Source organism: Heptranchias perlo, chromosome 17, assembly GCF_035084215.1.
Source record: "Heptranchias perlo isolate sHepPer1 chromosome 17, sHepPer1.hap1, whole genome shotgun sequence".
Taxonomy (NCBI): domain Eukaryota; kingdom Metazoa; phylum Chordata; class Chondrichthyes; order Hexanchiformes; family Hexanchidae; genus Heptranchias; species Heptranchias perlo.
The window spans coordinates 27,779,719-27,806,556 of NC_090341.1; the positions used below are offsets into that span (position 1 = coordinate 27,779,719).

Here is a 26,838-nt window from a genome sequence, read left to right on the forward strand (position 1 = left end):
AGTAGGCCAATCGGCCCCTCGAGCCTGCACCGCCATTCAATAAGATCATGGCTGATCTGATCCTAACCTCAAATCTAAATTCATGTCCAATTTCCTGCCCGCTCCCTGTAACCCCTAATTCCCTTTACTTCTAGGAAACTGTCTATTTCTGTTTTAAATTTATTTAATGATGTCACTTCCACAGCTTCCTGGGGCAGCAAATTCCACAGGTTCTCCCATACTGCTGTTAGTAAGGGAGTTCCAGCTTTTTGACCCAGCGACGATGAAGGAACGGTGATATATTTCCAAGTCGGGATGGTGTGTGACTTGGAGGGGAACGTGCAGGTGGTGTTGTTCCCATGTGCCTGCTGCTCTTGTCCTTCTAGGCGGTAGAGGTCGCGGGTTTGGGAAGTGCTGTCGAAGAAGCCTTGGCGAGTTGCTGCAGTGCATCCTGTGGAGTGTACACACTGCAGCCACTGTGCGCCGGTGGTGCAGGGAGTGAATGTTTAGGGTGGTAATGTGTCAGGCCCGTTTCCAAGCGTCGTAGAAGTTAAACTGTTTTCAAAAAAAGCACAGCAAGATAAGCACCTGAAAGAGAGAGTGTAAACATATTCGTGTGGCCACAAAAAGGATCACTACAGGACTGAGCATAATGAAAACACAAACATCCTTACATATCCAGAACCACTCTAAGCATAATACAGATCCTACAGTTATATTGGGACAGGCAGGGTGTAAGATAACAGGTCCAAGCAGCCGGCTTTGGCCTTTAAGTGAAGATAAGTTGACGAGGCAGGCCCCTCTAATGTTGGAAACCGATAATTGGTCAACCAGAGGGTATGACATTTTTGAGGGCCATTCAATCACCCTTGCCCACGAAATGTAGAAATAAGAAGTGGGCTGACTCTCCTTCCTTTGTCTAAAGAGATACACGACACCTCACTGGCCACCTCGCCCTTTAGAAAGACCTCAATAGGGTAAACACCTGTGTCAGTAACAGCCCCTGTGCCTGCCCCCAAAGGTAGCACAAAAGAGAGACCCCTTGCTAGAGTCAGGTTGTAGAGGACAGAAAAGGGTAAATGAGAATGAGAGTACGTGTATGAGGGAACATGGAACGGAGTCACGGCCTCTACCCGAAGGACAATGGGGTAATATAATTCTCAATTGTGCTTTGTAAACTACTGCTTCAATACTGTACGGTATTGATTTTTGTTTGTGCTAAATAAAGGCATATGGCTATTAATCATTATGGAGTCAGTCTCAAACAATTGAACAGAGAGTCAACTTGACTATAGTAGATCGCAAGTACTTGCAGAGGATTCTCCAACCTGAGGTGAATCATTTTTCAAATTTCCTTCTTCTCCAGGGTAAAACAATGGGGTCGAAATTTACCTTTTCAGCGGCTGACTGGCCCATGGCACTGGTAGCTCGCCCGTTCCAGTAGTGAAGAGGTCGGAGTCATTTTGAGGCCCGGGTCTCATTTCAGCGAGAACTGGCGAGCTGCCCATCTCAAACGGACTACCCGCTGCAGCTTGTTGGGTTCAGACTGACGAAATTTGGGGCCTGGAGGCCGCCCAGCCAACAGCAGGGTGAGTCCAGAGGCTTGGTCCTATCGCAGAGCGGAAGGGAGCTCAGGGCAGCAGCGGCCAAGATTATTTTTGTGGAACCTGGAGGAGCTCTCTGATTCCTCCTGGTGCCACAAAAAATAAATGAAAACTTACCTTTTCGGGTTTCTTCAGCAGCATTGCTAGTAATACCGTATTGGAGAGTGCACCGCTCACGCTCCAACCAGTTCTGTCCTATGTACATCATAAAAACTGCCCAACGCCTGAAACTGGCAGGTGCTTCGGCTGCCCTGCAGTGGGCCCCCAGTAAAAATGGCAGCGGGCAGAGTGTCGGCGTTATTGGGGGGGTTAGTCTACCGACCCCATTTTGAGGCCATTAATGCCCTGCTTGCACCAATTTCAGTAAGTTAAAATCGACCTGAAATGTCCCTATTCAACACCCACCTAATTATCTCTACTTCCCCCTCCCCACCGCTCTGGTCATTAGACAAATGTGTAAAGAGGAAGAAAGGGCACATTTAGTTTCAAACATGTACTTACAACTTCGTCAACACAGCTAAAATGTTCCCTAACCTCTTCAAACCTGCACCCTTCCATATAACATTCCTCATGCAGGGTGATGTGTCGTACTCGCCGACTTTTCAGGATATTAGTCGCTTCTTTTTTCTCCACTGAACCTGAGCAAAGCAAGAGTGTTCTAGTCCTTATTAACAGATATAATACTAACAAATATGGATTTTTCTTTAAAGGAGTGTTTTTCTTTTTTAAAAATGAGGATATAGATTATCTTTGTCCTTCCAGATAGTATTTCTGATTTTTTAAAATCATTTGCTTCAGTTTCAATTCAGATGGAGTGTCATAATACTAAACCAGTGGCATCTGCCACTGTATAACAGGACACCTGGCAAAGTCAGATAGCAAGTGGATGGGATATAAGTAGTAGGCTAGAAGAAGTACTCTAAGGGAAATTAATACAGTATAGTACAAGCCAGTTATTAGACAAAGCTAATTGGAACACTATTAATGTGTACATTCAATTAAAGGCAATATTTACTTAGCAACATATTTATTCCCTTCACTTTCCAACAAAGTGCTAGTTTATAGTTAGTTACGTGACAAAAGCATGGATGAGGGCTTCAGTGGCAGAAAAGATTAAAGCCTCAATTTTAACTTGGCGCAGGAATCAGGCGGGAGGAGTCCGAGGAGAGAAGCAAACCTGCTGACCTCGACAGCATGAGGCCCATGAGATTTTAATTCCCGGGCTTCATCTGCATAACCCTGGCCAATTTCCTGCCCGAAACCAGTGGGAAATGGCAGCTGGCTGGCAGACAGGAGCGCAATGTCAGACTACTGCTCCTCCTGGACCCACAATAAAAGTAAAAAAAAAAGCTTCTTCTGGCCCCAACTCCTTTACCTGCTAGGTTAGCTTGGCTGGAAAGCCACAACCATTTCCCTGCTCAGACCATGGTTAAAATAGCAGTTGGGCCCTTATGACGATCTGCATATTTAAAGAAGGACCCTAGAGGTATCCAGCGGGAGTCCTTCTCGCCTTTACAGAAGACCAGGTTAAAATGGTAGCTTGGTTTATGCCAGGCGGGCAGGTTTAAAATTGCCCCTTAAATGATCCTCCTCTGTTCCCAGTCATCATACTGGGATAAATCATACATTTTAAAAGCCCTGTTTTGCTCCCACTGAGCCCTTTCCATGAAGAGACTTACAGCTCATTGGACGATTTGGTAGATTCATGGACCACTTCAATTAAACCCAAACCATGTGAATTCTTAAAAATTAAAGTGCAGATAATTCATTTTTACCCTCCTGCTGGCTACAGCAGCTCAGCATCAATGTCAACAAAAGTAGAACATTCAACAACAAACTGAATTTCATCTTTGGTTTGCATCGTTGTGTATTGGAACTTTTATATCCCTGTAGACTGAAAAATGTACCGTGTTGGAACAGTTGGTTCTCAGCCAAAATATTCAGGACCTGTTTTTCATCTCAAACCTATGCCATGTTAGATTTGGAAATTTATTGCAAAGACTGCAAAAGTCCTGAGTTTGAGCTAGAATTGCGTAACAGTCCGAACAACCCATAACGTACATGAATGTTTGTTTAAGAGAATGGGCTACGGGGGTGTCTGAGAATCTTGGGGCCCTTTCACACTTCAGAAAGTTTGGCCACTGTTGTCTGCTGCTCTGAAGAAACACATGTGCCCCTTTAATTATCTGCAGCAGGATTACTACTCTAAATTTGCCCCCGATGCATAATGAGGGTTCCAGGAGGAAATGTCAGTGGTTGGAGAATCGAGGCCAGTAATTCCTACAGTTCTATATAGAATGAAACCCTGACCTCAGGCAGTGAGAATGTTACAATTGGTGTCAGTGTTCTGGGCTAGGGAAGGAGATTGTCATCCAGTTGGAAAATAAATATTGGATGAGGCAAGATCATGTTTATGCTTGAAGGTCCATTTCTTTCTCCTTGCCCTTGGTCAAAGCAAGTTGCTGGTCATTGTATTGTTGACTGGTGACTGGTGGGGTATAATTCTAAATTTCTCTCTTGTTGGATGCCAATTTATACTATAAGCATCTACAGCCACATAGAAGATGATGGAGATGGTCCATCTCCGACTCTTCCCTTCCCTTCCTTGACTTCTCTATCTCCATTTCTGGGGATAGGCTGTCAACCAATATGTATTACAAGCCTGCCGACTCCCACAGCTACCTTGATTACACTTCCTCCCACCCCGCTTCCTGTAAGGACTCTATTCCCGGCTCCCAGTTTCTCCATCTCTGTCACATCTGTTCTGACAATGCCACCTTCCACACCAGTGCTTCTGATATGTCTTCCTTTTTCCTCAACCGAGGATTCCCTTCCACTGTAGTTGACAGGACCCTTGACCGTGTCCGTCCTAATTCCCGCACTTCTGCCCTCATCCCTTCCCTTCCCTACCAGAACCATGATAAGGTCCCCCTTGTCCTCACCTTCTACCCCACCAGCCTCCACATTCAATGTATCATCCTCCGCCATTTTCGCCAGCCCAATCCCACCACCAAACACATCTTCCCCTCCCCTCTCCTTTCAGCATTCCGAAGGGACCGCTCCCTCTGCAACACCCTGGTCCACTCTTCCATCACCCCCAACACCTGTTCTCCTCTCCACGGCACCTTCCCGTGTGAGCACAGGAGATGCAACACCTGTCCTTTTACCTCCTCCCTACCCACCATTCAGGGTCCCAAACACTCCTTCCAGGTGAAACAGCGGTTTACATATACTTATTTCAATTTAGTATACTGTATTCGTTGCTCACGATGCGGTCTCCCCTACATTGGGGAAACCAAACGCAGATTGGGTGATCGCTTTGCTGAACACCTCCATCCTGTCCGTAAGCGTGACCCTGACCTACCAGTCGCTTGCCATTTTAATTCCCCGTCCCACTCCCACTCGTCCTCGACCTCTTACACTGTTCCAATGAAGCTCAACGTAAGCTCGAGGAACAGCACCTCATCTTTTGTTTAGGTACTTTACAACCTTCCACACTCAACATTGATTTCAATAACTTCAATCATAACCACTGCTCCCATTTTTTCAGACAGCAAACGCTGGTAATGGTTCTGATGTTGCCTTTCACTGCTACTCTAGACCGATCTTTTCTTTCTTTACTTATCCCATTATTAATCTCCTTGCCTTGCACCATCATCCCTTTTGTCATTTTAATCACTCTTGCCCTCTACTCTATCACAGACCCCGTATGTTCTTTCCTCTCCCCCCACCCTGCACCCTTTAACTCTTTAACATCTTCCAGGACTGATGAAAGGTCTTCGACCTGAAACGTTAACTCTGTTTCTTTCTCCACAGATGCTGCCTCACTTGCTAAGCTTTTCCAGCATTTTCTGTTTTTATTTTATATTAGAAGATGATGATGGAAGCAGTTTTTAAAGTGACAAAATGGTTTGTCAGATTTTCAGTTTTCATTGAGTTTCCTCTCTTTTGTTGATGAGATGGAAATAATTAAATCTGAAAAACTAACTACTAAAATAATACATGTGGAAAGAGCAGATTCAGTGGCTCAGGTATGTAGAGTTCATTAACATATATTGATAGCTCACAATGGAAACCCATCCCAAAAGTTGCATGTCTTAGTTGACCATGAGGATATCTCTCTTAACTTCTCACCTTGGGTAATCCACACAGTCCAATGTGGTAGACAGCACACTACAAATACGAAATATGAAAGTTCTATATTCCACAAATGAATTGGTGGTATGATTACCTTACAACAAATACCTTTGGAGTTTCTGACTCTATTAATAACACTGGAGGTAATTATATAAAGGCAGTGAAGAACTGGAGTTGTTTTTGTTACCATTATTTGGGTTATTTTGGAAAGCCCTGCTGATGGTAAAGAGCTTGCTAGTGGAAAAATTGGGCAAGTGACCCCGTGCACCTGATTTGCATTATACAATGCATGATTTTTCTGGAAAAATGAAGTCTAATTTCCAATTAATTTTTATTCAAATTGGGTCCCACACTGAATTTCACAATTATGGGCGAAGCTTCTTCACAACATGCTGCTTGTCCATTTAAACTTGCAGACGGGGAGTCCAAGGACCTGGTCTGCTCAAGTAGGTTTCTTTAGGGCAGGTCTCACTTTCAGTTGCAGATCATTTTTAATTTGCATTTTTAAATACATTTTGGTGCATTTTACTGCATGTATTAGCTGCTTTTGCTGGACCATTTTTGCATTTTCTTTTTTTGGCAGCACTTTCCTTCCTTATTCTTGGATGCTGCTGGCATTTAAATTGCACCATACTAAGTAGTGCATCCGCGAGGCTGAGAATTTCGTGGCTAGCACGTTTCAGGAGGCGGTCACCCCTTCAGATTGAGAGTGCAGGCAGAGAGGGACTGGGTGACCGCCAGACAGACAAGGAGGACCAGGCAGGTAGTGCAGGAGTCCCCTGAGGGCATCTCACTCTCCAACCAGTATTCAGTACTGGGTACTGATGGGGGAGTGGGTTCCTCTGGGGAGTGCAGCCGGAGCCAAGACCAGAGCACCATGGGTGGCTCAGCTGTACGGGGGGGAGGAGAAAGGTCGAGAGAGCAATTGTGATACGGGATTCTATAGTTAGGGGAGCAGACAGGCATTTCTGCGGCCGCGAATTTGATTCCAAGATGGTATGTTGCCTCCCTTGTGCCAGGGTCGTGGGTGTCACTGAGGGGCTGCAGGACATTCTAAAGGGGGAGGGTGAACAGCCAGAGGTTGTGGTACATATCGGTCCCAACGACATTAGTAAAAAGAAGGATGAGGTCCTGCAATCAGAATATAAGGAGACAGGAAATAAGTTAAAAAGCAGGACCTCAGGATTACTCCCAGTGCCACGTGTTAGTGATTATAGGAATAGGAGAATAGACCAGATGAATGTGTGGCTGGAGGGTTGGTGCAGGAGGGAGGGATTTAGATTCCTGAGGAATTGGGACCAATTCTGGGGAAGGTGGGACCTGTACAAGCCGGACGAGTTGCACCTCAACAGATCCGGGACTAATATCTTCGCAGGGGAGTTTGCTACTGCTGTTGGGGAGGGTTTAAACTAGAGTGGCAGGGGGATGGGAACCTGAGCGGGGAGTCAGAAGAGAGTAAAGTTGAAAGCAGCAAGAGAGGGGAGGACCCAGGGGAAATTTACAATGCAACTAGTAGAAATAGTTGCTCAAGAACAAGTGAAAGGGAAAAGCGTAGAGCAACAGAAAGAAAGTGTACTTTAGGCACTACAGATAAAGTGAAAACTTGAAGGTGTAAAGCAATTAACCCAGCATCAAAGCTGAAGGACAGGTTAGGGTGTGTGGCCCAACTAAGAGTTCTATATACAAACGCATGGAGTATAAGGAATAAATTAAAAGAACTACAGGCACAAATTCAAATTGGAGAGTATGACATGATAGCTATTACTGAGACATGGCTGCAGGATGGTCAGGATTGGGAACTAAATATACCAGGTTATAAGGTCTACAGGAGACATAGGGAAAATGGAAGAGAGGAAGGAATAGCCTTAGTGACTAGAGATGAAATCACTTCAATGATAAAGGAGGATATAACGAGAGGTAAGCAGCCAATAGAGACCTTATGGGTTGAATTGATAAATAGGAAAGGATCTAAGACTATAATGGGAGTTGTGTATAGGACCCCTGGCAGCAGCTCTGAAGTGCTAGATTTTTTTAAACGCAGAGATTAGACAAGCATGTAAAAGGGCATAGTGGTCTTAATGGGGGACTTTAACCTTCACATAGATTGGGAAAAGCAGACTAGCAACTGTCAGAAAGGTAGTGAATTTCTTGAGTATGTCCGGGATAGTTTTCTACAACAGTATGTCCTAGAGGCAACAAGGGGGCAAGCCATACTAGATTTAGTAATGAGTAATGAATCTGATTTAGTTAACAGCTTAACTGTGCTTGAACATCTATTCAATAGCGATCATAACATGATCGAGTTCAAGGTAGTGTTTGAAAGGGAAAAAAGTGAATCAGCTGCTAAGATTCTAGACTTGGGTAAGGCCGACTTCAATGGGATGAGACAGAGACTGTCCACAGTAAACTGGGCAAATCTGTTAATGGATAACGACTGATGATCAGTGGGAAATGTTTAAAGAAATATTTAACGTGATACAGAATCGGTTTATACCCCTCAGGGGTAAGAATTCTACTCGCCAAAAAAAACAGCCATGGACAACTAAAGAGGTAAGGGACAGTATAAGACATAAGGAAAGGGCATACAAAAAGGCAAAAAATGGCACAGATCCTGGCGAAGATCAACAAAGGGTCATAAAACAGATAGTAAGAGCTACAAAAAGAGAGTATGAAAAGAAACTTGCAAGGGATATCAAAACCAATACGAAGAACTTTTTTAGTTATATTAGGAAAAAGAGGGTGGTCAGGAGCAGTGTTGGCCCCTTAAAAATGGAAAGTGGGGATATTGTCATTGACAATGGGGAAATGGCGGACATGTTGAATGATTACTTTGCATCAGTATTTACAGTAGAAAAAGAGGGTAGCATGCCGGAAATCCCAAGAAAACTAATATTGAATCGGGGACAGGGACTCAATAAAATTAACGTAAGTAAAACAACAGCAATGAAGAAAATAATAGCACTAAAGAGTGACAAATCCCCAGGACCAGATGGTTTCCATCCCAGGGTTTTAAAGGAAGTAGGTGAGCACATTGCAGATGTCCTAACTATAATCTTTCAAAGTTCTCTAGATTCAGGAACCGTTCCTCTAGATTGGAAAATTGCACATGTCACTCTGCTTTTTAAGAAAGGAGAGGGAGGGAAACCGGGGAATTATAGACCAGTTAGCCTAACATCTGTTGTGGGGAAAATGCTGGAGTCTATAATTAAGGATAGGGGGCCTGATTTTAGCAGGCCTGCGGGTTTCCGGCGGGTTGGGTTTCGGGTGCGTGGTCTCCGCGTCCGGTGAAATTAGTGGGTTGCCCGCGCGATCGTCGCAGGCAATCCACTAATTGGAATCACTTACCTGCTCCTCCGGGGTCCGCGCTGCTGGTCTGCGCGTCGGGCGGACTGCTCATGCGCAGTACCATCTGTCAGCTGGAGGCTCTCTAGTTAAAGGGGCAGTCCTCCACTGACAGATGCTGCAACCAATGGAACAAATTACAGCATGGAGCAGCCCAGGGGGAAGGCTGCTCCCAGTTTAATGATGCCTCACCCCAGGTATCATCAGATGGGGTGAGGAGGAGGGGGGGGACAGAGATCTTCCACCCGGCGGGTGGGAGGAAGCGGCCTGCCTCTGCCACGGAGAAGGCCTGGCTCGAGGTGGCAGAGAGGGTCACCTGCGCCACCAACATATCGCCCACCTGCATACAGTGCAGGAGGCGCTCCAATGACCGCAGTAGGTCAGCCACAGTGAGAACACGTAATCTTTCCCCTACACTCCTCTGCCACAACACTGCCCCCACCCCACATCTCCTTCGGCACCGCCAACACTACTCTGTCACATCACCCCTCATACCCACTCAAACCCCATCCTCATCTTACCTACACCTACTAACCTCGCCAGTACTCACCCCGCCACTAACACGCAACCCAATCCTCATACAATCTCATGGCTCTATCCCATACTCACCCTCTCGTGCATCTCCCTCACGGCCAGCCTCACTCAACCTGCCACCACCTGTGCTGCAGCCACAGGGCATGCATCACATATGTGCAGTAGGCAGCGTAAGGCAAACGTGTCGTGAGCATGAAGGGAATGCACAAGGGTGTTTGAGGGTTTGTCATGGGTGTTACCTATATTGAATTTCAGAGCAACAAACATTACACATTATATTGGCACCACCACTGCCATGTCTGCGCGAATCCTGTCTATTGTGTCCAATAATGCCCGCTCCTGGATATCACTATGAGGACCCACCACTGATGCCACCCATTGTGTTACTGCAGAGTAGGTGCAGGTGTATTTGCAGGGCTCTTCCACGCCGACGACTGAGAGACATCGGCGGTGTACCCGGCTGCACCCTGGAAGGATGCGGAGGAGAAGTTGTGGAGGGCAGTGATGACTTTGGCAGCGACAGGTAAGCAGATGGTGCTGGGGCCAGCCAGGAGCAGCTCGGCATGAAAGAGCCTGCAGATCTCCACGACTACATGTCGAGTGAATCTGCGCCTCCGTGTGCACTGCTGCTCGGAGAGGTCCGGGGAGCTGCGCCTCGGTCTGTGGACCCTGTGGCGAGGGTAGTGCCCTCTGCGATGCGTCTCTCTCTGCGGTAGCCCTCCCTCCTGCTGTACAGGTGGATGTGTCACAGCACTCTGTTGTGGAGCTCCACGTGTCAGAGGTGGACGGCGTGGATGGCGAGGCTGGTGATGCTGTTCGCCCTCCGAGGGGGTCATGACTGCAGCTACGGCGGCCCCCACCCGCAATATGTACATCTGAGGGGGTCCGCAAGGTAGGCACATGTCTCCGGACCCCGGGGTGAGTGTGCAGGTTGGTGACTTTGACCGTCCGGAGGGGGGTGGTGGAGGCCACACTTTGTCCCAAGTGACAGAGCGGCCTCCTGCAATGGGTGAGGGTCTCCCCCCCACCTGTCAAATGGACCTTTGCAGCTGCCACAGGCTGACGGCTGCAACACATCCAGTTCAACTGGGACTGTTTCCCCCAGTGTGTGAAACAGTCCCATGTTTCTCCAAAATCACACACAGTCCCTTAATCAGGTCAGTTAATGACCTGAACAAGCAAAATAAATAACCTCAAGTGGCATCCCGCTGGCTTTAATTGCCTGCGGGATTCCCACCAGCGGGGGCCACGCACGCACCCCCGCACGTCATCGGGAACCCGGAAGTGGGCGGGATCGTGGCGCGATCCGGTCACGTGCCTGGATATCGGGATTTTCGGGGCCCCCCCGCTGGAAACCCACAGGAAACCCGACGGTAAAATCGAGCCCAGGGTGACTGAACACGTTGAGAATTTTCAGTTAATCAGAGAGAGCCAGCATGGATTTGTGAAAGGTAGGTCGTGCCTGACAAACCTGATTGAATTTTTTGAAGAGGTGACTAAAGTACTGGAGAGGGGAATGTCAATGGATGTTATTTATATGGACTTCCAGAAGGCATTGATAAAGTCCCACATAAGACACTGTTAGCTAAGATAGAAGCCCATGGAATCGAGGGAAAAGTACGGACTTGGCTAGGAAGTTGGCTGAGCAAAAGGCGACAGAGAGTAGGAATAATGGGTAGGTACTCACATTGACAGGATGTGACTAGTGGAGTCCCGCAGGGATCTGTCTTGGGGCCTCAATTATTCACAATATTTATTAACGACTTAGATGAAGGCATAGAAAGTCTCATATCTAAGTTTATCGATGACACAAAGATTGGTGGCATTGTGAGCAGTGTAGATGAAAACATAAAATTACAAAGGGATATTGATAGATTAGGTGAATGGGCAAAACTGTGGCAAATGGAATTCAATGTCGGCAAATGTGAAGTCATCCATTTTGGATCAAAAAAGGATAGAACGGGGTACTTTCTAAATGGTAAAAAGTTAAAAAACAACGGATGGCCAAAGGACTTAGGGGTTCAGGTACACAGATCATTGAAGTGTCATGAACAGGTGCAGAAAATAATCAATAAGGCTAATGGAATGCTGGCCTTTATATCTAGAGGACCAGAGTACAAGGGGGCAGAAGTTATGCTGCAGCTATACAAAACCCTGGTAAGACCGCACCTGGAGTACTGTGAGCAGTTCTGGGCACCGCACCTTCGGAAGGACATATTGGCCTTGGAGGGAGTGCAGCGTAGGTTTACTAGAATGATACCCGGACTTCAAGAGTTAAGTTACGAGGAGAGATTACACAAATTGGGGTTGTATTCTCTGGAGTTTCGAAGGTTAAGGGGTGATCTGATTGAAGTTTATAAGATATTAAGGGAACAGATAGGGTGGGTAGAAAGAAACCATTTCCACTGGTTGGGGATTCTAGGACTAGGGGGCACAGTCTAAAAATTAGAGCCAGACCTTTCAGGAGTGACATTAGAAAACACTTCTACATACAAAGGGTGGTAGAAGTTTGGAACTCTCTTTCACAAACGGCAATTGATACTAGCTCAATTGCTAATTTTAAATCTGAGATAGATAGCTTTTTGGCAACCAAAGGTATTAAGGGATATGGGCCAAAGGCAGGTATATGGAGTTAGATCACAGATCAGCCATGATCTTATCAAATGGCGGAGCAGGCTCGAGGGGCTGAATGGCCTACTCCTGTTCCTATATTCCTAGTGAGGGTGGTTATTCCTTTGGGGGTTGAGAGGAGGAGGAATTTGTGAGGGGCCAATAAATGAAGATGCAATGACACCTGAGGTCTTTTATTCATGTTTATCACTATTCCTGAACCTACATGTATAGACACCTCCACATGCCAGAGGAGACCTGTCTTCACTGTCTCCATTTCATGACAGGCTCTGACAGACTTTTACCATTTCTGAAAGATGACTTCCACACAACATCTAGAACAGGACTGGCACTCCCTGCAGACCTGAAGACTTCCACAGCATGGCGCTTTCATGCTATTGGATTCTTCCAAACCACTGCAGGGAACACCTGTCACATGAGGCTTTCAGTTGGTGGCAGGATTCCCTCAAGTACAAGCTGTTGCAAATGGCCATCAGTTTTCTCATCTCAACCCCATGGCCTACATGAACAGCAAGAATTTGCTCTTAATTAATGTTCAGGTAGTATGTGACCACAGGAACACTGGGTGAATGTCTCTTTGGAGAGCAGGGCTATCTTCTCCATCCATTACTGACCCTACCTAGAAACCTCATAACAACAGAGGAGCACTTCAGCCTAGATTGCTACTTGTTCCTCAGCTGTCACATCCATCTTCAATAAAAGTATGCCATGAAGCTTGGGCATAATGAAAGAGTGGGTACTAAAGGACAATGGCTGTGGCATAATACTTTAAATGGTACTACCAGAGGGTGCCTCAGTTTTTTACTCATTTTTATCCAATGCTTGATAGGCCGCACAAGAAATATATGCAAAAGTGAGGAGATCGTTCATCTTTGCGTTGTTTCTGAGCACACTGCTTCCTCATTTTCAGCTATAAAAAGAGAGTAGGGTGACTAAATTGACTCCTTTGGTGACTTCCCTCCATGCAGCTGGCACCTGTGCTTTTACTGGAGGGTGATCTTCTGTCCCAGATAGAACCACCCTACTTTGGTGCACCTCCTGCAACTCATCAGCATCAAATAGTGCAGTGTCATCCACATGTCTCCACTGTGCCATTGTGATCAATTAGTCCATTTTTCTGCCATCACCATAACTTCACCTTTTATGATGACCTGCAATCTTGTAAGAGCTTCTACCTTGCTGGATCTCGTGCTCCTCAATAAAATATGCTATTGGCCAAACTATCCTGGTGAGCTGTGCCAGTAGCCTATTCAAATTAGGTGGAAGGACGGTCATTGCAAAATTCAACACCATTCCCCTGAGCTACCAGCAGCTGAGTTACCAGCACTGCCCCATTTTTCCTGACTTGCAAAATCAGACTTTTTACAGGCCAACATTTCTCTCTTCCCTCAGACACTGAAATTATATTCTATCTATACCTGATGTATATCCAATAGTGACAATCTCTCCCAGTTGCTACTTATGATAAGATGCTTTTATGTTATGAAACCGCTGTTGCCAGAAAGCACAGAGTTCTTTTGGAGCCTTTTTCTGAGCCTTACGAGCTGCTGCCTGATTTGCTTCTGCCAATGGTTTGATGAGGAACAGCCTCAGATGGAAATGGAAATTGGAGAACACCGAGAAACTGATAATAGTGCGCTTTTCCAAAACTGGTGCCGTGACATAAAAGCAGCTTTAAAATGAAGGAGCTCTTAGGTAAGTACTGCTTCAGCTCGAAAATAATTGCGTCACTTCCACATTCTGATTAGACTGTTCTACGATTTACACTGGTGTTATCTCTGAAATTTTTTGATTTCCTCTCTTCTGTGTCACCTTCTCAAAAACAGTTTCTGTGTGTTTCCTTACTGGATTAAGAACATTTTACTGATGATCGTAATTGGCTTACTCATATGTTTTACGTTTACTGCTCACTCTTTATCTGTATTGTAAATACACAATATTTACTTAATGAGAACTTTCAATGTTGGTCTAGTTGTTTAAATTATTGAAATGCATACTTTTTTAACTTCGCAATTTAGGAACTTACAACTTAAAATCTAACTTTGATTGTTTTTAAATCAAAAAAATAATAGTTGAAAGCAAGACTGTTAACCCCCTTCCCTGACTGTGGCTTTCTTTGAATTTGATAAAGCAGTACATTTATCAAAAGATTCGTTTTTCTATAAAGATGAGTTTCATGACACTTTATTTTAAATCCTTTTCTATGAAGGTGAATCTTCAGTTTAATGTAACAGAATTGCAGTAACTAAGTTCTGTTAAAAAAGTTCTGCAAAAAATATTAGAAGTCCAAATATTTGCTGAAATATGTGGCCTGAGGGGGCTTTCAAATAACTTCAAATATATATCCATTACGTTGCATTGATCAGTTCCTTTTAAAAAAAAGTTAAGCCATTCAGCATGGTGCTGTTTCTGTGTTAGTCAGGACTAGCAAACAAGAATGTACGAAAGCTTGACTCAGCTGGTAACACTTTTTTCTGGGTCAAAAGAGCCCCACTCGAGGATTTTCAGCTCATAATCTAAGTCGACACTCCATTGCAGGACTGAAGAGTGCAGCACTATTGGAAATGCCATCCTTTGGAGGAGACATTAAACAGAGGTTGTGTCTCCCTATTTAGGTAGATGTTAAAGATCCTACTGTACTGTTTGAATGGCCAGGTGGTTCTCTTGGTATCCTAGCAAAAGCCATAAAACCAGATTAGAACATAAGAACATAAGAAATAGGAACAGGAGTAGGCCATACGGCCCTTCGAGCCTGCTCCACCATTCAATAAGATCATGGCTGATCTTCGACCTCAACTCCACTTTCCCGCCCGATCCCCATATCCCTTGATTCCCCTAGAGTCCAAAAATCTATCGATCTCAGCCTTGAATATACTCAACGACTGAGCATCCACAGGGTAGAGAATTCCAAAGATTCACCACCGAGTGAAGAAATTGCTCCTCACCTCAGTCCTAAATGGCCGACCCCTTATCTTGAGACTATGCCCCCTAGTTCTAGACTCTCCAGCCAGGGGAAACAGACTCTCTGCATCTACCTCTTAAGACCTCTAAGAATTTTATATGTTTCAATGAGATCACCTCTCATTCTCCTAAACTCCAGAGAGTATAGGCCCATTCTACTTAATCTCTCCTCATAGGACAACCCTCTCATCCCAGCTCCCACTGCACTGTCCCATCAAACACTCCCAGGGCAGGTACAGCATGGGTTAGATACAGAGTAAAGCTCCCTCTACACTGTCCCATCAAACACTCCCAGGGCAGGTACAGCACGGGTTAGATACAGAGTAAAGCTCCCTCTACACTGTCCCATCAAACACTCCCAGGGCAGGTACAGAACGGGTTAGATACAGAGTAAAGCTCCCTCTACACTGTCCCATCAAACACTCCCAGGGCAGGTACAGCACGGGTTAGATACAGAGTAAAGCTCCCTCTGCACAGTACCATCAAACATTCCCAGCGCAGGTACAGCACGGGTTAAATACAGAGTAAAGCTCCCTCTGCACTGTCCCATCAAACACTCCCAGGGCAGGTACAGCACGGGTTAAATACAGAGTAAAGCTCCCTCTGCACTGTCCCATCAAATACTCCCAGGGCAGGTACAGCACGGGTTAGATACAGAGTAAAGCTCCCTCTACACTGTCCCATCAAACACTCCCAGGGCAGGTACAGAACGGGTTAGATACAGAGTAAAGCTCCCTCTACACTGTCCCATCAAACACTCCCAGGGCAGGTACAGCACGGGTTAGATACAGAGTAAAGCTCCCTCTGCACAGTCCCATCAAACATTCCCAGCGCAGGTACAGCACGGGTTAAATACAGAGTAAAGCTCCCTCTGCACTGTCCCATCAAACACTCCCAGGGCAGGTACAGCACGGGTTAAATACAGAGTAAAGCTCCCTCTGCACTGTCCCATCAAACACTCCCAGGGCAGGTACAGCACGGGTTAAATACAGAGTAAAGCTCCCTCTGCACTGTCCCATCAAACACTCCCAGGGCAGGTACAGCACGGGTTAGATACAGAGTAAAGCTCCCTCTGCACTTTCCCATCAAACACTCCCAGGGCAGGTACAGCACGGGTTAAATACAGAGTAAAGCTCCCTCTGCACTGTCATGTAATAAAAAAATACACTGGAATCGTACAACAGGTCAATCGGCATCTTGGAGAGAGACAGACAAGTTGATGCTCGGGGAGGAGACCCCCAGACACTGGGAAGGGACTCCAGCCACATCAGTGGCCTGTCTTCCCCTGATGCTGACAGACTTGCTTTGTTTTTCCAGCATTTTCCATGTCTATTTCATATCTTCAATATTTGCGTTTTTTTTTATATACTTATTTAATCCGATTATATATTTGGAACCAGGGCGATAAAAATGATTTAGCTCCATTATTAAATGTGTGTTCAGTGCACAGTTAGAAGTTTTCCCTTAATAACGAGTTGTCATGAGTCAGTCTCAGCTTTGGACAACATGATAGCCTCTTGCTGATCTGCAACCATACTATTCCTTCTCTTTCATCTCCTTACATTCCATTGATTAGTTTCATCCCTTCCCTAACCCTTGCCCTCTTCTATCCCAAAAGCCAAGTTTCATTATCTCTTTGCGTTCAATGCATTTGGTCAAACTTCAAGTAACAATCTTTGGAGTCAGTGAAAAGTTAAAGTAGATTTTTTTTTTAAAAAGTCCTGCAAAGCACCGAGTAATCATTTAAAAAGAAGCACGCGATTAACTCACGAATATGAACAACCAGCTAACACAATTAAATCGTTCTCCCAACTGCGTAACCCATAGCTAGCAGCGAACAGCAGGGCAGGAATTCACACCAAGGGTTCCCATGTCATCACAAACCAGGAGATTGCAGCTCGGGCAATACCGAGACACTGAATTACTGCAGCGCATTTCTCAGGGCCGTTGGCCAAGGTTTGTTATAGTCTTTGGTGCCGGCATAGACCAGTTGGACCGAATGGCCTGCTTCTGTGCTGCAGATTCTATGTAAAATCATGACAAGTGTACGAATATAGGAGATTTGTTGCGGAATATTAGCTAGTCAGTCATCTCATTATTGTTTGTGTGATCTTGATGTGTACAAACCAGTTGCTCAATTTGCCTACATAGCAACAATAATTGCACTTCAAAGCAGTTCACTGCCTGTGAAATATTTCTGAGGCAAATGCCAAGGCATTTCTGAGAGACGTGAAGGGTTGCTATATGAATGTAAGTTTTCAACTAGCTTTACTGTTCTTTCCGTCTTCAGCTGTGCTCAGAGGTACATTTTGATACCATTGTTACTGTAACTAGGGCTGCTCCAGATTCTTCCAGACAATGTATATCTACTTCAAACAGCTGCTGATTGGACAGATGGGGGTAGAAATTTGTCCGGACCCAGAATAGGCACAGCCCAGCAGCACATGCTCCAACTGGGACACCCCAGGCCAGCACTCGGGGCTCATTTCATTAACTTAGGTTCAAACTTGCATGTTGAAGTTCTGTACTTACTGCAAATTTTCCAATGGAAAATTGGCAATTGATTAAAAAGAATTACTACAAGATTATTTAGAGAAATCAAATATTTTACATCATTATTGAAGTACCTATTCTGATTCATAAACTTTCACTTAAGATCAGTGTACTGCAAAGCTGTGTAGTAATACAATATGGGCTTCATTGTTAAATGAGCTAAAATCCTAAGTAGTCTTGATTTTAAAACTTGTTGTTTTAAACCATATAAACAAGTGTAATTTTAGCTCAGTTAGAAGGTTGTGGGTTCAAACTCCTCTCCAGGGTTTGAGCACATAATCTCGGTTGACATTTCAGTGCAATCCTGAGGGACTGCTGCACTGTCAGGGTGTCTTTTTTCAGTTGCGACGTTAAAGCGATGCACTGTCTGCCTGTTTAGGTTGATGTTAAAAATCCCATGGCACTGTTCGTAGAACTGAGTTCTTCTGGTGTCCCAGTCAAAATTCCTACTTAAACAAAAACAGATTATTTGGTTGTTTGCTATTTTTGGGACCTTGCTATTTGCAAATTGGGTACTGCATTAACAACAGGGATTACACTTCAAAATGTAATTCATTGGCTATAAAGTCATTTAGCTTGACCCAAGAACATGATCAGGTGTTAAATGATGCAAGTTCTCCCTTACCTGCGCTGAGTTTTGCAAAATCAGTTGAAGTTAACCCATTGGATGAAGTTAAACTAAAACAGCAATTTGTTTGTAATGTACAATATTTACCAGCAGGTTTTGAAGTCATATATATCTGCACAAATATTATGGTAATTGTAATATTTGAAACAGAAAATGCAAAATATTAAGAAATATGATGTACACAAAACAATATTTATGTACCAGAAGTTTCCACAAAGTAAAATATGCATATTGTTTATTTCAAAGTTATGTTACAATGACACAAACCTATAGATGGGAACAGTACAGCTGAATATATAACCCCCTTCTCCTAGTATTAATAAGTAAAACTGAGTAACTATAATCACAGACATTCAAAGACTGTATCTTGAATTTTATGTGCATATTTTACATACGTAGGAAAGTAACAATTCCCAAAAAAATGAGTAACAGTGAGAGAAAATAAACTCCATTTCAGGGTTAGTGCTATGAGACACATTCTATCAGACGTATGTAACCATGTTTACTGTGGTGATGTGATAGGTATAACTTACCCAACAGTCAATGCCTATTCAGCAACATTTCAAAGGCAACATTTCTAAAACATATACAGATAGCTGTAACCATTATAAACAACGTGAATTGTCATTTTTAATGGTGTTATCTCAGTTGAACTTTTTCACAACTCTGTTCAGGTAAAATACAAGAAACCCTTTCATTCTATTAACCAGTAAATCAGATACATGGAGAGCAAAGCTAACAGTGACCCAAACTCTTCAAATACATTTAAAAGGTTTTCAGAGTTACATTCTTAACCAACTAATAAGTATTTTTAGAGTAAGCATAGTCTCCATGATCTGACACTACTTAATACCAAGAATGATATTAGTATTGTGAAATATATAACATAGCAACAGAATGAACATAAAAATGCTGCATTAATTAACCATTTGAGTTCAGGATTTTTTTTTATAGCTTTGACCTTTAAAGCAGTAGTCATCACATTTCTTGCGCTAGCTCCATGGAATTCTTGTGTTAACTAACTAATCATTCTGGAAGGCTAATTTCTGTGATTTTCTAAGGCTGAATATGGTAATGTAACATTCACAAAATGTATGGAACTAAATTTGTTTGTAGTAATTTCTTAGTAAAATGAGTCTAAAATTAAATGTCATCAGGAAGACAGAACATTTATACATTTCTTGAAGGGTTTGGGTCAGTTGTTTCTCTTTTACTGTAAATATTGTAATTGTGCAGACCTATTGATTACATCATCCCAAATATATGTGTAGATGATTACTGTATTGAGAATCATGGTATATTTTTCCAGAATACAAGATGTTGTGCTATCTAAATTCAATACCTAAAAATTAGTAGCCCACAGCTCCAAATCTTCCCGGCAGATTCTGGCTAATTCAGCTGCTGGCTGTATGTGTGTCCATACAATGATGTATCCATAAAATACTACCATGTACCATTTATTTTCCTGTTCTGATCTGGAGTTTATGATTAATATTAAAATATCTATGCAGCATTTACAATGGTGTAATCTTCCATTAGCAACATTTTTATTTAAATATAGTTTTACCAAGAAATCAAGACAGATTAGTCATAAAGGCTGGCCAAACTGCAATACGGGCAAAAGGCTCGTATTGATGAAATAAAAGCCAACAATGTAACATAAAGATGACCCTTACCATCCCATCATGTCACAGGGAACATTCTGTTGTATTCTCATTAAATAGTTAAGTATCACGACTACAGCAACTCAGTTGTTATTTAAGCAGAAGAACCCTTGCACAAAACTCCTAATATGAAACACTGTTTATATGCATTGCATCATCACATGCAATGTTTGAGAATCAATTAGCTCAATACAGTTCACATCATCAGTTTTAGCAGGGCATAATGAATTTACAGTGTGTTGATAGGTCACTTTCTCTCCGCTATTAGTAAGTCACGTTCCACTTCATCCAGATTCATTGGATTCCTATCATCTCCGCCTTTATCCAAACTGGCATCCTCACCATAAAGTAGCACTTTTTCATTTTCACCAAGTCACATACAACCTTCAGCTAAGGTTTGGTGAATGCCCATAAAATAACATTCTTTAAGTCTGGAAAAGACTGGCCATCCATTCACAGCAGAATAAACCTTTCACATTTCATTATTCTCCGAAGTAAGACAAGAACATTAAATGAACTCTATAGTGATGGCATAGCATATCAGTCAAATATAACTGGTGCTGAGCTGAACCAACCAGTTAAATCCAGTTGAGACAGAAGGGCTCAATACTACCCGACTTTCTTTTCTGTACTGAAAGTGGATGTTCGGCGCAAGTTTTCTTTGACTTTGATGAATTCAGGAGCATTCTCTTGTTCCTCTCCACTCCTCTCCTGTTCTCTTTCCAACTGAAAGATAACATTTAGTGCAATATGTAAATATTTTAAAGGCTTTCTGCATTAGTTTTGACTTGCACTTGCTGCAAGTAAACCACAAAATATTGTGAAGCGTTATGCATAGTAGGTTAGGTTAGGGTTGCCAACTCTGGTTGAATGTATTCCTGGAGGTTTCATCATATGATCTCCTGCCTCCAATTGCCCCGCCCCCAAGCTCCCATCATTGGTCGCCTAACATGTTCATCCTCACAGCATACCGCCTTTTGGCGCCAGTTGGAAAGCGAAAAGACTATTTATTACCCGATTGGATGATTCTTGACTGTCAGTCAAACAGCCATTTCCCCCCATCTCCAATATTTTTATAACTAATTAACAGAAGTGTTCAAAGAAAATAAAAAAAACCACACAATTATTTTTAACGCCCCAATGATTTTTCTCCAGGGCTGCTCACAGCAGTGTCCTGGAGATTAATCTTCAATTCCTGCAGACTCCAAAACAATCCTGGAGGAATGGCAACCCGAGGTCAGGTACAGAAGTTGCATATTAGAATAATGACTGCATCAGTACTAAATCAAGAACTAAATGGAATTTGGTAAAAAACCTCATTGTCAAGAATTTGCTGATATATTATTATCCCGCTGCTATCAGGAATTTTGGAAATTTACCCCGCAGATTCTTAAACTATTGTGAAATTCATTTTTTCCCTGTAATGTTATTGGAAAATGTTGTATATACTTGCAGTTTAAGTTATAGCAAATTTTGTAATTTTCACCTCACTTTAGATGTAACTACACGTTTTTACATTTTGGCCAATACGTAGGGGAGTTTCTCAGTTGTTAGCATTTTTCAAATGGATGATCGTTTTTTTAATTAATTTTCCAGGTATATGTATGAGGAATTTGAATCGTGATTTTGAATCCTACCATGGCAAATTGTGAAATTGAATTTAATAAATCTAGTAATGTGTGGGTTAGCACCAGAAAAATGGCCATGAGACCCAACTGGTTCACTAATATCCTTTGGGAAGGGAACCTGCCACTGCAACTGGTCTACATCTGACTCTGGTCCCACATTATGTCGTTACCTCTTCATGCCCTCCGAAATGGCCTAGTAAGCCATTTAGTTGTAAAAGAAAGAACTTGCATTTATATAGCACTTTTCAGGATGTAAAATAAATGCTACTATACAGAATAGTAAGAGAAATAGACAGACCTATCAGTAACAACTGAGGCATTGGATCCAATCAAGACTAAAGCAAATTCAGTCCAGTTGTCAATACAAAGTCCTCTTCAACAACACCTGGGAACTGGTGCCCAAGTTGGGAGAACTGTCCCTCCCACAGACTAATCAAGCAACAGCCTGACATGGGTGTACTCATAAAGCCAACATCCCAGACTCCTCCATCACAACCTCTAGGTATGTCCTGTTCCACCAGTAGGATAGACCCACCAGAGGTGGGGCCACAGTAGTACTCAGTCAGGTAGGAGTGGCTCTGGAAGTCCTTAACATTGACTTTGGAACCCGCAAAGTCTTGTAGCTTCAGGTTAAACAAGGCCAAGGAAACCTCGTGCAGATTACCACCTCCCACCCACCTCAATTGATAAATCAGTACTCCCAATCTTGAATACCGCTTGGAGGAAGCGCTGAGGGAACCAAGGGCATAAAATGTATTTGGGGTGGGGAACACTTCAATGTCCAGCAATGGCTCGCTAGTGCCACCACTGACAGAGCTGCTTGAATCATGAAGGACACAGCTGCCATACTGTGCCTGCATCAGGTGGTGAAAGAACCAACATGAGGGAATAACCTACTTGATCCTGTCCTCACCAAACTATCTGTCACAGAAACATCTGTCAATAGTAGGAGTGACCAATGCACAGCTTCTTTTAAAGACAAAGTCTCATCCTCACCATGAGGAGACCCTCCATTGCGAGGCATTACCACCGTGCGAAGTAGAGCAGGCTAAGGACAGATGTAGCAGCCCAAAACTGGGCATCCATGAAGCATTGTGAATCATGATCAGTAGCAGAATCGTATACCACCACAATCTGCAACCTCATCGCCCAGCACATCACTCACTCCTCCACCTCCATTATACTGGAAGATAATCCTGGTTCAATAGGGAGTGTAGAAGGCAATGCCGAGAGCAGCACCGAGTATACCTTAGAATGAGGCATCATCTTAATGAAGCAATAACACAGTGTTACCTGCATACTAAACACCAAAAGTAGCAGGTTATAGACAGAGCTAAGTGCTCCCATAACTAACGGATCAAAGCTCTGCACCCTAACACATGCAGTCGAGAATGGTGGTGGATAAATCAGGGCAACTAACGGGAGGAGAAGGCTCCATGAACAGTCCCATACGCTGGAGCCCAGTAAGTCATTGAAAGAAACAAGGCTGGATTGTTTGCAAATGTCTTCATCCAAATGCACCAAGTGCATGATCCTACTTGGCCTCCTCCAAAGATCCCACCTATTAGTTATGCCATTGTTCAGCCATTTGGTTCACTTCATGTGACATTAAGAAGCGCTATGGATCTTGATAACAGATTGGCTGCAGTGTCAGAACTTAGAATCTTAGTGCAGCTAGCATCTACTTAACAATGTGGAAAATTGCCCAAGTATGTCCTATCCATAAAAAGGATAAATCTAACTTGGCTAATTACTGCCTTATTAGCCTCCAATCATCAGCAGAATGATGGAAGGCGTTATCAATCGTGCCATCAAGAGACACCAATAACAACCAATGCTCAGTTCTGGTTCCATCAGAATGACTTAGTTCCAGAACTCGTTACAGTCTTGATTCAGACATGGCTGCAAAAGCTGAGTGCCAGGGGAAAAGTGAGAGTAGGTGGAGCTGCCGTCTTTTGAATGAGACGTTAAACCAAAACCCATCCACCTCTCAGGTGGACATAAAAGACTGCATAGCGCTATTTGAAAATGAGCAGAGAAGTTCTCTCAGTGGCCTCACCAACATTTATTCTTCAACCAACATCACTGAAACAGATTATCTGGTTATTTATCTCATTGCTGTTTGTGAAACCTTGCTGTGTGCACATTACTGCATTTCCCTACACTACAACAGTGATTACACATCAAAGCACTTCGGGACATCCTGTGCTTGTGAAATGCATTATATAAATGCATGTTCTTTCTTTCTATTTTTAAGCAGTTACAAAAGCACTAGGCCATTACCATGTTTACAGGATATCATATTGAAAGGGTAGAAACTAAAATTGTAGTCGATTAAGATCCAGTTGAATAACTCCAATGGTACTCACTTAACAGAGGCCATTATGTTACATCTGGACATTCTGATGAGATTCACATTTTTTCTGAATTTGGATATTTTAAATTGAATTTAATAATGGAAAAAGGTGACAATGAGTATCCTATTCAATATATTTGTTGTATCTTCTACTTTTGGCTAGTTGCCAAAAATATCAGCAACTGTTTGACTTACTTTTTAAGTTTTCTTTCAACCAAACATTTAAACTGCTAAAGTTGCACCTCATTATGTGTGATTGGATCTGCTAATGTAACTGACTAATCTGGGGTTGCCAACCCTCCCAGATTGCCTGGGAGTCTCCTGGAATGGGTGACTGGTCTCCTGGGCTCTGCTGCTGGTGACCCAGGAGAAATGTTCCTTGGATGTGTGGTTCGCGCCTGTGCACCATCCTGGTTGTCGTTGCTTGCAACCAATCAGCGATGCGTTCCCTGGTCCCTGCTGGTTGCCCCGCTGCCAGTAAAACTCTCACCTCTCACTTATACTGGGCATATGGATCTTATAATGAAAAATTAGAATGCCTTTTTCTATTCTTGATTCCCAAAGCATCTATTTGATCCTTCGCACTCCCGGTCATGTACTCACTATCTACTTTTTTTGTTTGCTCTGTTTTACTGTATGTTTTGCTCTCTCTTACTCTCATGCTCTCTGTGTCAGTGTAAGTCTCTCTGTTTGTGTCTCTATCTCTCTCGCTCGCTTTCTCTTGTATGGTGGTGGTGGAGGAGCTGCTGCAGGTAGGAGGAGGACGGAGACAGAATCAGAATTTTGAAGGAAGAGATAGAGAGGATTGCAAAGACCCAAGCTGTGAATACCTGGTAGATGGGGAAAAACATCTTTGAGCATGTTTTTGGGATGTTGGAACATCTGGCTGGTTTTAAGCAGTTACTAAACGACAGATCAGTTTTTACATTCAATTCAATTCTGTCAACATGGAATGCAATATATTACGAGACATATTAGGTGTGTTGGGGTAAGTCTAAGAGAATTTATATTTGACCCAGAGTAAAGTAACATTAATTTGTTTCTCTTCTTTCTGAACTACTTGTGCTCGTTATTCGTTTGGAATTCAAAATATAATGGTCAATTAGAATAAACATTTTTGGTTAATTTATTGTCAAAGATGGACATATTACATGATTGAGCTACAAACAAAGGCAGGCTTAAAATTATAAAATATAATTTTGCTTAAAGGTTTCAAAATTTTGTTAGGTGTGCGTATCCTGTATTTGGTGAGACTGCCAACTTTTTGTTCAGGAATTACGTAGAACACTTGCGTGAGGAATGGCTGATGGAAATCTCTCAGGAATAATAATGCCTCACAGAAGTTGGAGAACCATCAGAATCAACGACAGTCTGATGAGACTGACCCAGCCTTTCAACTAAAAAAAGTAGAGTCACACGATCTAACTTTGACCAAGGAGACTTGGGAGGGAACATGTGGGAATCAATATTAATAAAAGGACCATGACGAGTCCCCAGAACATCTGCTCATTCAAACCTGCTCTAGTCTTTGTTGTCTTTTCTGGAGTTGAAGTTCAAAAGGAGATTTCATTTTCCGAGCTTCTTCTTCCTCCTTCCTTTGTCGAATCAGCTGATCTCTCCGCCTGTATTCCAACACTCGTTGTAGCTCTGGCTTGTTTTCAGTGCCCACACCTCTGCAAGCAAAGTACAAATAAATAATATTTTTAACTTGTGGATCTCCTGTGACTTTGCCAATGGAAAGTGAAAGCAAATTTCCCTCAGTGTATTAGTGATGCTGTAGATACAGGCATGGGGATCTGGAGCTCATGACACTCCACTGGTGTAGAAGTGTACAATTGCAGCCTTGACTGTGAGTCATAGAATGGTGATGCCCAAATAAGAAGTACACAATCTACATAATAAAATTAATATTTAAAAATACTTAAATTATAAATAATTCACATCTGGATTACAAATATATGAAAAAAAGCATATAAAATGATCATCAAGCCCAGCAAGCTGGCCCCATCCAGAAACAGTGCAACCACATACATCACTGAGCCATCCCCTAACCACAGAGAGACAAAAATACAGAGCTAAAAACTGTGGCCAATTCAGGAAAAACTATGGTAAAATCCTAATTGACTCATTGAGACAAATTTCTAGGAGACTGTGGTAACTCATAACTCCTTATAATAGCAGTTAACTCGCCACTTACCCTGTTTAACTGGAACATAAAGCTTAGTATTGAAATCATCAAATATAAAAGGATTCATATTTAGTAGTTTGGTGTCACAGCGTGCCATATTTTGATGTCACATAAATTGCTGATTGCTAATTGTCCTGCACCCACTTTGATTTAAATATGCATTTTGTGTTAAATGGGATAATTATATTTAGAGGTTTATTGCCAAAATTGGTTTTGATGCATGCATCCAAAACAAAGAATATCTAAAATTTGAGTATCCCATTCATATCATCAAATGTCGTGTGGCACCATGTTTGACCCTCTGCAGCTCGTATAAAAAAAACTCTCTCCGTTTTCACAAGTATCAGTAAAATGGCTAGACATAATTTTTTAGTCCAATAATTATTTTTCCAATTGCCCCTCCCCTTTCATCCCCTCTCTTCTTGAAGGCATTAACTCGTTACTGAGTTATTTATTGTTCCACAGATGCAGGCCACCCTTCATTGTTTTGCCCAAGTGGTCTTCCTTCATGTGTGAGCTAGACAGTAACCATTGACGTGCCATTATACCATCAGAGGCATCACAGCTGATACATTTAATAGGATTGTTATAGCTCTTGGTGTTTCCTGTTCAATTATCAATGCGGTGGCACTA

At 43.0% G+C, this 26,838-nt stretch overlaps 1 protein-coding gene across 3 annotated transcripts in view; it reads right to left on the minus strand.

Annotated features, from left to right (window-relative positions):
- Nucleotides 1–18,587: 18,587 nt before the first annotated feature.
- LOC137334218 (protein FAM107B-like) overlaps nucleotides 18,588–26,838 on the minus strand; it is a 178,674-nt gene continuing 170,423 nt past the window's right edge. For all 3 annotated transcript variants that reach the window (XM_067998821.1, XM_067998822.1, XM_067998823.1), the window contains 2 exons: nucleotides 25,534–25,690; nucleotides 18,588–20,759 (listed from right to left, as the gene is read on the minus strand). In XM_067998821.1, the coding sequence (XP_067854922.1) occupies nucleotides 20,643–20,759; nucleotides 25,534–25,690 (274 nt within the window). In that variant the 3' untranslated portion in view covers nucleotides 18,588–20,642. The remainder of the gene's footprint in view (nucleotides 20,760–25,533; nucleotides 25,691–26,838) is intronic.